The following is an 11,584-nucleotide window of genomic DNA, read 5'->3' on the forward strand; positions in this document are numbered from 1 at the left end:
CCGAGATGGATGAAACTAAATAAAACAAAGCAATTCAAGCAAGTCTTTCCTTGATCTGCTCAATCAACACAACAATGCAGAAGATGCTTAAATGGTGGCAGATGGCAATTTTATATACCACATGCTGCAAGGCACGTGTAAGTGATCTATGAGAACTGATGGATAAACAGTCCAGCCCTGATACACCTCCAGTTGTTGAAGATTGGAGCCCTCATCTAAGGCACCAACATTCTAGACCATGCTTGCCAATTGTCTCAACAAGCCATTGGGCTCCTCAATACCCTGACTGCAAATCTCATCCGCACGAGCCTGGGTATCGCTAACAGAGTAAATCCGAAGCTCGTCGGCATTGCCAGAAGGGCGAATATGAGCGACGTCACCGTTTTCAAACGTAATACGGACTCCATCGGTATAGTTTGTCTTTTTCACCGGAGTAAAGCCAGATTCAGCAGAGAATACTTGTTCAAGTTCGCGACGAATCTGGAAGATATGGCGAGCATCTCCCACAGTAACCATATTTCTAAACTCTCCATTAGAATTGAGTTTCCGCATGCCCTCCTTAGAGTACAGAATCTCATGATCTGCCTTGTCGATAGGCGAAAAGCGCTCAACAATCTTTGCGCTCGTTGGGCGAGGGAAGTTCCGAATCACCGCCGCCTTGCTGAAGCGGGCGGGCAGAGATTTGAAAAGAGTCGGGACGTTGGTTTGACGCTTGCGTGCGGCAAACAGGACGCAAAGAAATGGCAGGACTGCATCACGTGTAGGCAGAGCAGGGAGCTTTCGGCCATCAAGCTCGATATCGGAGCCGGTGAGGAAACCGCCGTTGGCTTCCCATCCTAGAACACGGCTGCGTCCTTTAAGGGCGGCGTTCTGCATGCCGGCAATCACGTAGGGGCTGCCGATTCTAGTCTTGGGCGACAGGGCCTTGGCAAGAGGGCCACGGTCAATGGCATCGTTGGTGCTGATGGGGACAACGACTGCGTCAGCACCGAGAAATTCGGCAACAACCATGCCTAGCAGATCTCCGCTGAAGAAGCGGAGTTTGCCATCCTCAGGCGACAGGAGAAGGGGACGATCGCTATCGCCATCCGTGGAGATCACCGCATCGAAGGTTTGTCCCGTGCTGTCGGAGAGAGCTTGGACAGTGTCAAGTTGAGCTTGGTCAATAGCCTCAGTGTCGATAGGGACGAAAGTCTCGCTGCGGCCTGCGGGGATTACCTCGGCACCAAGAAGTTCGAGCAGCTCGACAATGAGATCGCGCCCGACAGCAGAGTGCTGGTACACCAGTAGCTTCATGCCTTGCAGAGTATCGCCCTTGAAGAAATCAAGGTACCGTTGAATATACTCACTCTTGCCCTCGGGGATGGGAGTCTCAAGGGTCACAGTGGCAGCACGAAGCATTCCCTGCTCGTTGAAAAGAGACTGCTCAAGTGGCTGTGCAAGAAGCTCTTTCCGGGCAACCTCAACGGACTCATTGATGGGCTGCTCGTCCTTTTTCAGCAGCTCTCCTTTGGAGGTGTTGAGCTTGTAGCCATTGCGATCGAAAGGAATATGGCTACCAGTAACCATGATACTTCCCTTTCCTCTTTGCAAAGCGAAAAGAGTAAGAGCGGGTGTGGGGATCGCGCCTAGGCTGATAGGCCGCATACCCGCATCTCTCAGGGCCTTCTCGACGGCCTGGCAAAGACCGCCGCGGTTCGGCTCAACATAGTTAATTGAGCTGGGGCGCAAATCGTAGGCGTAGTAAAAGTCATCACCACGCTCGATGCCACCTTCGGAGGGCGAAATGGCTTGAAGATAGCGAATTTCACCAAGAACGTTGATGTAAATTTCCAGTTGGGTCAAATCGACAATCAAGCCACGTCGACCACTGGTGCCGAATTTGAGAATTTGAGGCTTGTAGGCGAGGTTCGCCTCAAGCGAAGATGTTGAGGTGGACATTGTGGGCAATGGTAATTAATATGATTTAAAAAAGGGAGAAATCTTGAAGGTGACGGGATATGTCTGTTTACCCCACGCTCACATCACTGGTGGTAAAGTTTGGACGTTAATTGCAGCCAGCCGCTTCGGCAATCTGATAAGTAGCCAGCGATTTGCCACTGATAATATCGTGGTTTGTCTCAAGCTGAGAGGGTGCAAGTCGAGGCACCGTAGCTTTGTCGCACTGTCAAGCGAAGAACCTGGGCAGGTCGGCGCGGTGGGATTCAGGTCGGTTCGGGCCGACAGATGACCCGACCTACTGCATCCGGCAGCCTTGGACCATGCCCACATGCGAGTAGATGTGATCTGTCACAGATTGTGAGCAATTCGATCTAGCTAGTCTCTTAAGTGATCCCTCTCCAGTTGGGCTTCGAATCTCACTGATAGCAACCCGCAAAATTGGTGAAGGTCAACCCCAAGCAACCCCATAGTGGTCGTAACTATGGCAATCGATCTTGAAGAATCCCATCCCAGCAAACTCCCTCCAAAAGGGGGATTTCGACAACATTCCCCTCATTGACCTCTCTACACTGAAGGGTTCCAATCTAATCGAGCGCAAGAAGCTTGCCCACCAGGTCTATGAAGCGTGCACTCACGTCGGATTCTTCTATATCAAGGTGACATCCTCATTTTGCCGCTAGATATAGCTCCACGATTCTGTAAGCTCACATGCTATTAGAATCATGGCATCGCCGAAGAGCTCCTCGATTCCGTTCATGAAGCCGCTCGACAATTCTTCTCCCTCCCCGAGGAACATAAGATGGAGTGCTATCTAGGGAAATCCAAGGTATTTCACCGGGGATGAAGTAAGGGATGCGATATATGAAAGAATTATCTAAATTGGCAAAATGGGCAGAAATTTCACGGGTTTAGCCCTCTCTTCGCCGAGCTGTCTACGGGCGCTGATTTGGATGACCCCGCCGACCGACCTTCTCAGGCAAGTTTCTCCGAAGCATTCGATATCGGCTACGAAACCCTTGGCGATTCGCAGAAAGCGGCCGATGATCCCGCTCCTCTGGACCCTTACGAGCTCTACGGAGGCAACCAGTGGCCTCGCGAAGACATCCTGCCGGGTTTTCGAGGAACCTTTCTCCGATACTACGCCCAAGCACTAGATCTCTCCCGAGAGCTTATGAGGATTTTTGCGCTCGCGCTAGATTTGGAAGAACATTTCTTCGATGACAAGATGAAGTACCCTGGAGCTATGTCGAGGTTGATGCATTATCCGCCCCAACCAGCGAACGGAGAGTTGACCGCTGGGCTGGCAGCTCACACGGTAAGAAGTCCTGTTTAATGGCCATTTTGTCAGGTCACTGGGCTCATGCAACCGTGCTTCGTCGTTAGGATTATGAGTGCTTGACGATCCTATCTCAAGGTCATGTGCCGGCATTGCAAGTCCGCAATAATCGCGGTGAATGGGTGCTTGCGACGCCTATTCCTGGGACACTTGTGGTGAATATAGGGGACTGTTTGGCCACCTGGTAATGAAGCATTTGGAGTTGTTGTTGGGTTGATGGGCACGGAACATTAACTTTCACCCAGGACCAACCACCGATTTAAATCAACCATACATCGTGTAGTCAATTTGACTGGGGAAGAGAGATACACCGTCCCATTTTTCTTTGGCGTGGACTACGATGTCACGATTTCGGTCTTGGAAAGCTGCACCTCGGATGATCGGCCGGCTTGTGAGGTACCGTTTAAAGCAGGCGATGTGAGTGTAGAGAGAAGATGGGTGATGGTATGATTATTCGAAAATCCAGTAGCTGACCTGTGACACTTACAGTATGTGCGCCAAAAGCTATCCCGAGCGTTCATTGGATATGACATGCAGCCTCCCGCCGTGAACTCTAAGGCTACTTAATGTGAGCTTTTAGGTAATGAGCTGGAGAGGAGAATACGAACGGGCGTCATCGTGCCGCTTTTGTGGCTTGGGAGTGTGCCTGGAAAGATGATTTTTTTCTCTTACTCTTAGTCGGGCATAGTCTTTTAGACCTGGAATCTGAGCATTTTTATCTTGCCAAAGTACTGTACTCCAGGTACTGTCAATCTCTAACAGGCTAGACGTATTAGCAAATCATCGCTAGGCCTCAATGGCTGGCACCTAACCAGCTTAAAACCTGTTCTTGCTGCGTTTGTCCACCAGAACGTGATGTAGATGGCGCACATTCTAAGCCTTGGTCAGACTTGGCTCACGTATACAGATAGCACGCCATTGTCTCCCATGGAAATGAACCAAGCAGCTCTTCTCTCCGGTGGGTGACACCCCGCGTACATGCCTCAGGGGTGCTGTCTCAGCCAGCCAGTGACCCCGCAATCCACTTCACGTTGCACGACAGGGGAGACACCTGCGCATAAACCTTCTGCACCAGTGCCCAGATCTCGGTCTAAAGGGACAGCGCGGTTGACCGATGGAGGCACCTCTACGCAGATACCTTTCACCCCGTGAGTACGAGGGACATATTCAACGAGTTACTACTATACTCAGAGTAATTGGGTCGACCCAACCGCGGCAGCGGAACCTTTATTATTACCTGCGGGCCTCGATCGCAGCAGTCCAGAAATATCAGCACAAGAGGCTTCTGCATCTACCAGCGGGGGTTGGCGGTGTCTACCAATGGCGTGTACGCATTGCACGGCACGGTGAGCACTAGCTAGGGGCCTGCATACGACCAAATGTCGTGCAACATGACCGATGACCATCTGGACCACATACATCACTAAAGCGTACAGATGATGAGCAGCTTTAGTCAATTGATCTGCATCATCTCCAGCGCGATTTTCTGCCGTTGATTTCAGCACGAAAACACAGAAGGCCCATGAGGATTTGGTTCTCATTCATCAACCTCCATCATGACTATCAAGCCTGTCCTCGGCGTGCAGGCTGACGACGAATGGTCTCCTCTCCGAGCTGTCATCGTCGGCCGTGCCGGCCGTGCTTGTTTCCCCAGCGCTCCAGCCAAAATGATCGAGGCAACCATGCCCTCTGCTCATGCCCACCGATTCCAGCCAAAGGCTCCATTCCCCGAAAAACTCATTGCGAAGGCCGAGGCAGAGTTGGACTACTTCGCTGCTATTCTAAAAGCCGAAGGCATTGAAGTCTACAGGCCTCCGGCGGGGATTGACTGGTTGGCCGAGGAAGGGTATACGGGCGCCATGCCCCGAGACGGGCTAATGAGTGTTGGAAACACGCTGATCGAGGCGTGCTTTGCCTGGCCCTGCCGTTCGCGTGAGATCGAGATCGCCTATACCTCCATCCTGGACGCCGTGTCCAAGGACACCCGAGTACAGATCGTCAGGCGCCCGGCTAGTTCTTTCGCCAACACTCTCCTTGATGAAGAAGACAGCTGCACCAGACAGTGGGCCATCAACAATAGCAGGCCGGCCTTCGATACTGCCGACTTTATGCGGCTCGGCCACACCATCCTCGGTCAGTACAGCCATGTCACGAACCAGGCCGGTGTGGACTACATCCAACAGCACTTGCCCAAGGGGTACCAGGTCGAAATGATCGAGGTCAATGACCCGAGCGCGATGCACATTGATGCAACAATTCTCCCGCTGCGCGACGGTTTGCTGGTGTATAATCCCATGAAGATCACCGAGGCAGCGCTGCGCCAACATGCGGTGCTGGCCTCGTGGGATCTCCAACCGTATCCCTTCATCCCGCAGGCCCCCACGGAGCCTCCGCTATATATGACTAGCCCCTGGCTCTGTCTCAACGCGCTGGTCCTCGACGGGAAGCGCATGGTGGTCGAAGCCAGCGACCTCCAGTCGGCGCAGTGGTACGAGTCCCTCGGCATGGAGTGTATCATGTGCCCATTCAAGCACGTCAATAGCATCGGAGGCTCGTTCCACTGCGCGACAGTAGATTTGGTTCGCGACAATTCGTAGCGCGCAGAATCACATAGAAATGACTAGTAAGAGGGAATGAGAGTCAGGCTACGAGGAACGACATGTGATGGATTCAAACAGAATACAATTGCAAATTTGCCAAGGCTGTTCGCATAAACTCATTACAAATGTCATTTCTGCCGGTAGTGGGACGTGTAAGGTGGATAGGATACATTGCGGGATGTTGGTTATCTGAGTTCTCGACAATTACAATCTTGTGTGAGAATGTACTTTTGCACTCTAGTTTATCATTGTAGCTGCTGAATTAATCCACACAGTATTTACTTCTTACAATTCATAGGCAGACCAAAGCGCTAGCAGTACATGAGCCTCAGAAAAGTGGTGGCAGCTTAGACAGGAAAGCCCCGCCGGCGGAGATCCACCACAGAGTGAGCCGGGTAACTTGGTTGTTTCCCCGCATCAGCACCGTGACGACACCATATTGGGAACGGACGAGCGACAACCATCAACCTACCTGTGGAGAAAGTTCTGCAAGTTAAAGCCATGTCGACCGCTAGAGCAAAGATAGGCGACGTTGTCCTTGCCGAGACCGACGTCTGGGAGACCGTTGAAGGGAACGTATATGTACGGTGACATCTCTTCCGGACCAGAGGATTCCAGCTGACAAGCTACGACTCAAGTTCCCGCCATCGGCTATCAAAGACAAATCATCATTTGTGGGCACTGATACGACGACATTCTGTCCGTGGAAGGGCCACGCGCAATATTACACGATCAAACTCGGTGGTGAGTGACCCTATCGACGTGATAGCGAAGATACTGATGACTCTGCTAGATAAGGACGTACAAGACGCGGCCTGGTATTACCCCGAGCCTTATGAGAAGGCGTTGAATATCAAGGATCATGTAGCATTTTGTGAGTTCCAGTCATTTCCATTTCCATCGAGTTGGACGGCGACTGATTTCTACCAACTAGACAAGACCAAGGTTCAGGTCACGGTCGAGTAAGACACCCGGAGGATGTTGATCGAATGGGAAATAATCCCAATTTTGAATCAAAAACACCAGCTGCCTTCATGATTTTGTGAGAGAATGGCCTTTTGAATTTATAAGGCGGGCCAGACACGGTCTATTTATTTATTTTCTTCGCCATCCGCCTTCTCGTAAGGGTCATCATAAACCTCCATATCCATCGCCTTCCCTTTAATAGTAAGCATTTGCATCGGCAAGAAGATGAAAAGCATGCGACACCACTCCGTAGCACTCTTATTTTTAAACGAATGTGCCGTCCCCCTCTGTACACAGACATCCCCCCGATGCATAAGCCGACTCGCCCCCGAATCAAGAATCAAATCTACCTCGCCATCCACCACAATCCCATAATCCAGACTCACAGTCCGATGCATCGGGGTAACCTTCCCAGGCCGAATATCCACCATACGAAAAGTAGTCCCGCCTTCGGTGGTTAGGCCGGGTGGCTGGTGCAGGAACTCGTCGTACATGGCGATGTCGGCTTCGTCGTCAACGATGGTGGGGGTGCTCGTCGTCGCGTAGAGGAGCGCTATCTCGCCATCTTCGCCGGCTGGCTTCGATGGCATGTAATCGGGTACTTGTGCATGGGACACGAATACTGCTTCGCCGTCGGTGTTGTGGGTTGTTATGTAGCGGTGGATGTGAGGGAGGTTGTTCTCCTTGTGTGTTGGCATTGTGTGAGATGGGTGTCATTTGTGCAGGCCTTGAATGAAATATAAAAATTGGAGTACGTGAGGAGATACGACCGGGTGAAATCTAAACTTGAGACTATGAGCTGAGAGCGTCAACTTGCGTGTCGCATCATGATGGCATCACATCCACGTATTCCAAACCGAGCCGAGCCAGGCTTCCGTCTTGGCCGCATGACGAACCTGATCCGAAGCACGTGGCAAGGAAGCTATGGTTCATACTAAACGTGTCATGGAATATTCATTCAATCGTAGATTCGTGCCAGGGGTCAAAGCCGAGCCGGCGGCCTAGCCATTACATCTGCAAACTTGCTGCTGAGATGATTCTTCAGCATCCGTTTATGCCCACTCGAAATTTCCATCTTATCCTTCATCGTACTCGCAATTTTTTCAATGCACTCATCTAGACCCGGGCCATCTTCAAACTCCGTAGAGCCAAAACAAAACTCCGAATAAAAAGCAATTAAAGAGACAGCCTTAGACCCCAGGAAGCTCATTTCAAAAGCAACATAGCTAGATACCGTGTTAAAGCTCCCAGCGTGAAGTATCACCATTCCAGTCGTGGTCCGACCATCTAGAACTTGCAGGCGTTTTGACCAGACCGACAAGGGGCAGCCAGGTCGTTTTGAAGGCTTGTGGTGGGACTTTGCCCCAGTCTCGGAACCCCACAAGAAACTGTAATCTATAGTTAGCTAGGATAATGTGCGTATGATACAGAGATTAACTCACAGGGTCTTGGTATCTAGGTGCCAGACCAGATTGTGCAGTCCAACGAAAGCAGGCCACATACCCATCTTGGTGATTTCACTAATCGCGGTAATTTTGTGAGTGGTCATGACACGAGAAATAGGATGGCGAGATGACTTACACAAGGGTTTTCTGAAAAGCCTCACGAACCATATCTCGTTCCTCTCGATTCAGTCTATGCCAGAAGATAGTACCTTCTCGATACTGGTCACCCAGACATAGTCCCGGAACAATCTCCCACACAAGAAAGGTAAGAAACCCGCCAGGAACTAACCCTGTTGTACCCTGACGGCATTCGTCGTAACCGAGGAGGGAAGGTGCGTACGCAGAAGTGCGAAGTGTTAGGAGCGCGGTAAGTTCCTTCGGCCTGAATGTTGTGGCCTGCTGGGCGCGAGTTGGAAGGTCTTCTAGTTCCGTATTGTCATACGGAACTTGCATATATACGCGCATGATGGCCCGCTTGGAGGGATTGCTGGCTTCAATACAAGAGAGCTTGATGGAGGCGTACGAGACACATGAGTCTCTTTGAACAATTTCTTCGGAGAATTGAAAGTTGTGTTCATCAATAGCTTCGAGGATCTTCCATTCAGTTGGTTCAGGTTTAGTGAGGGCGATACTTTTGCCAGGTTTGAGAGCCTTGCGAATAGAACCCTGGCTAAACCAGGACTGTTGAGACGGCATCAAAAAGGATGTGCTGATGGACCGTAACAGTTGAATGAATGATGATGGTAAGGGTAAGTCTGGCATGGAGTGGGTCTGCTACACTTTTCTGTCACATCATGCGATGATCTGCCCCATCTGTCAAAATTGAGATTGTGTGACTAGTAGGTATTTTAGTCCAGCGGTCAGATCTCCGACACCATCTGCGGGTGAGTCGCATGATCTGGTGGTGTATTGGCACCTACGCAGAAAGTCAAAGGCGGCTGAGAGTCCTGTCACTGAGAATTGTGTCTCTGAGCTGCCTTCCAATGTGTGAGCAGGCGGGCTCATTCGCACGGCGCAGTGGCATTGGTCAATTCGGTGAGCAGGTCCATCCAGTCGGGAGTATCCAGTTCAATATGGCCGCTGCTGTCCAGCATCTCAGACCATAAATCTTCCAGAGGGGTTTGGCCGACCTCGGGTACCGCAGGGTATGTTGAAGGGAAGTTGTGGGCTTGGTTTTTCAACTGCATGTCTTTCTGAAGGTTGTTATTTTGTACTGCAGGGCGTGTATGATCTTCGGAAGCCAGTGGATCAGCCTGCGACTCATGCGGTCTCCTCTCCTGCTTCCAATGCTTGCGCAGGATCCCCATCATAGCATTAATCCCCTCCCTCGCAATATAAGTCGACTGCTGAGCACGACTAAGCATACGACAGGCTTCAAGAACTTCCTCCTTCCGCTTCTCAGCAAGAATGTCATCCCAGTTGAAACACACGTCGATAAGCAAGATAACGGCGGCCATGAACACATGGTGCATAACCGCCCAGAACAAGGAGCTATGCGGCTCAAAGAGCGGCTCTTTCTCATCCATGATCCGCTTCACTTCTAGCACTTTTCGCGCGGATTGGAGAGAGATGACGTGCGAATACGAGTATCGAGGGTCTTTAGCCCCAAGGATGAAATACTGTCGATGTAAGCGGCAAAGACGCGAGTGGTATCCTTGTTGAATGAAAGCGCGTTGCCAGGCGATTGTCGGTCGCTCGCGATAGAGAGCTGCGAATTCACGTTGAGATGATTGGTCGAAGCGGAAAAATGCTGGGATTTCGGAGTATGCGTCGTGAAGTTTGCGGTCTAGTGACAAGATCTTTTCATATGGTATTTCGAGGCCTTGAAGGTGTTCGGCCGCGGTGCTGTCGACGATTTCGCGGCATACTTCGGCTAATCGCAGTCGGTGGAGTGTGTAGGACATGCAGGTCGGTTTTGAAAGCGGCATTTCTGTATCACTGCTCTCGATATCTTCGTCCTCGACGTTCCATGGTCTTCGCACGATCATTTGATGGGGGCTAATCGTGTATGTCCACTCCTGTGGTCCGCTGAGAAAGCCAAGTAACCTGAGCAGACGTAAGCGAAGAGAATCTGAAATATGTACCGAACTGACATACCAGTCGTAAGAAGCTAGATCCCACCACAGTCTCCGCCTAAGCTCAACCGCTGTCCTATCACACCCGTTCAAATTCCGATCCGGCCTCGAAGAATCCACAGCATGAAGCCCAAGGCCCCTAGCCTGGCTGATAAGAGAGCTGTGAAGAAACAGTGAGCTGACAGCCGGATTGAGAGTCGCGATCGACAAATGGTGGCCAATGATCATAGTCGCCTGTAGCCCCTCGATACTAGGATCAGCAACATAATTGCTCTGGACCAAGGCGGCACCTGCTAAGAAAGCCGTCTCTCGACTGCAGATATCTGCAAACTCGGCCGACTCAGTCGATGAGAGCTTATAGAACAACGCGGTGGCGACAATCGCGAACAAAAGAGCAAGGTGCTGCAAGTTTATATCATCGGATGCACGTCTGTCGTATAGGGCGTTGATGTCCCGTTTTGTGCGACTCGGGATTATGATATGGTACTGGTAGTCGAGATGATTACAGTAATATTGTAAAAGACTCATTGCCTCGGCCTTTGCCGGTAGGAAAGACGTGAGATGAATCGTCGCCGCATTCTCATGAGACGCAAACCGGCCACCACGAATGAGAGACAGCAAGCTTCCGGAAATGGGGATCTGCTGAGACACGGCTACTCGTGAGTGTTGTGACAGTTCGTCTCTCAGAGGGGCGGGAACAGCACTTGGAACGCGATGACCCATGACAATATTCTCGAGCCAGTCTGCCGTCGTGAGAGGGTCATCTCGATTGCTGTTCCGAGGCTCGATGTTGGGAGTCGTGAGTTGGGTTTGTGGTACAGTTCTGTTGTCTAACGAGGGCTGCTCTTCTGTTCGGCTCCCCTGTTTCACGGCAGGGCTGGCCGACTCCGTGCCATGAATTCGGTAGTTGCAGGGTAATTTGCGCGTGGTACAGCTGCTGCATGGGATATTGCGGTCGCATTTTAGTTTCTTCTTTCGACATGACTCGCAGGATACGGGGTCTTGTCGGGGTTGCTTTTTCGAGGGACTTGGTCCTGGATTGGTTGTCGACCTGCGTTTCATGACCGCGAGTGTTTGAACGAGGAAAAGCAGTTGTCACGGGTGATCATGCATGCCCATAGTTGTGTACAAAGACGAGCGTCGGGGCTTCCAAGGACATCTCAAGGTGCGTCCGGAGTGTCCGCGGAGTGTCCGGGCTTGGCGCGCTTCGATTGGCTTATC

General features: G+C 51.3%; 7 protein-coding genes across 7 annotated transcripts; 3 read left to right on the forward strand and 4 right to left on the reverse strand.

Annotated features, from left to right (window-relative positions):
- Positions 1 to 34: 34 nt before the first annotated feature.
- On the reverse strand, positions 35 to 1,941 carry N7498_007624 (uncharacterized protein; the record flags this gene model as incomplete). The annotated part of the gene is made up of 2 exons (XM_058454686.1): positions 35 to 124; positions 325 to 1,941. The coding sequence occupies 2 exons, from the start codon at positions 1,939 to 1,941 to the stop codon at positions 35 to 37; spliced, it is 1,707 nt and encodes a 568-aa protein (XP_058306935.1).
- Positions 1,942 to 2,441: 500 nt separating this feature from the next.
- N7498_007625 (isopenicillin N synthase family dioxygenase) lies at positions 2,442 to 3,844 on the forward strand (the record flags this gene model as incomplete). The annotated part of the gene is made up of 6 exons (XM_058454687.1): positions 2,442 to 2,597; positions 2,660 to 2,767; positions 2,837 to 3,256; positions 3,325 to 3,461; positions 3,523 to 3,694; positions 3,767 to 3,844. Coding segments are annotated over 6 exons (1,071 nt in total), but the record flags the coding sequence as incomplete, so codon positions are not given.
- A 989-nt stretch (positions 3,845 to 4,833) lies between these two features.
- N7498_007626 (uncharacterized protein) lies at positions 4,834 to 5,874 on the forward strand (the record flags this gene model as incomplete). Its single annotated transcript, XM_058454688.1, has 1 exon — positions 4,834 to 5,874. The coding sequence occupies one exon, from the start codon at positions 4,834 to 4,836 to the stop codon at positions 5,872 to 5,874; it is 1,041 nt and encodes a 346-aa protein (XP_058306937.1).
- A 504-nt stretch (positions 5,875 to 6,378) lies between these two features.
- On the forward strand, positions 6,379 to 6,843 carry N7498_007627 (DUF427 domain-containing protein; the record flags this gene model as incomplete). The annotated part of the gene is made up of 4 exons (XM_058454689.1): positions 6,379 to 6,459; positions 6,516 to 6,621; positions 6,671 to 6,751; positions 6,812 to 6,843. The coding sequence occupies 4 exons, from the start codon at positions 6,379 to 6,381 to the stop codon at positions 6,841 to 6,843; spliced, it is 300 nt and encodes a 99-aa protein (XP_058306938.1).
- Positions 6,844 to 6,968: 125 nt separating this feature from the next.
- Positions 6,969 to 7,541, reverse strand: N7498_007628 (cupin domain-containing protein; the record flags this gene model as incomplete). The annotated part of the gene is made up of 1 exon (XM_058454690.1): positions 6,969 to 7,541. The coding sequence occupies one exon, from the start codon at positions 7,539 to 7,541 to the stop codon at positions 6,969 to 6,971; it is 573 nt and encodes a 190-aa protein (XP_058306939.1).
- Positions 7,542 to 8,081: 540 nt separating this feature from the next.
- On the reverse strand, positions 8,082 to 8,984 carry N7498_007629 (uncharacterized protein; the record flags this gene model as incomplete). The annotated part of the gene is made up of 4 exons (XM_058454691.1): positions 8,082 to 8,231; positions 8,286 to 8,290; positions 8,347 to 8,363; positions 8,425 to 8,984. The coding sequence occupies 4 exons, from the start codon at positions 8,982 to 8,984 to the stop codon at positions 8,082 to 8,084; spliced, it is 732 nt and encodes a 243-aa protein (XP_058306940.1).
- Positions 8,985 to 9,289: 305 nt separating this feature from the next.
- On the reverse strand, positions 9,290 to 11,425 carry N7498_007630 (Zn(II)2Cys6 transcription factor; the record flags this gene model as incomplete). The annotated part of the gene is made up of 1 exon (XM_058454692.1): positions 9,290 to 11,425. The coding sequence occupies one exon, from the start codon at positions 11,423 to 11,425 to the stop codon at positions 9,290 to 9,292; it is 2,136 nt and encodes a 711-aa protein (XP_058306941.1).
- Positions 11,426 to 11,584: the final 159 nt, after the last annotated feature.

This window comes from Penicillium cinerascens (assembly GCF_028974065.1).
Source record: "Penicillium cinerascens strain IBT 15544 chromosome Unknown contig_9_segment0_segment0, whole genome shotgun sequence".
NCBI lineage: Eukaryota > Fungi > Ascomycota > Eurotiomycetes > Eurotiales > Aspergillaceae > Penicillium > Penicillium cinerascens.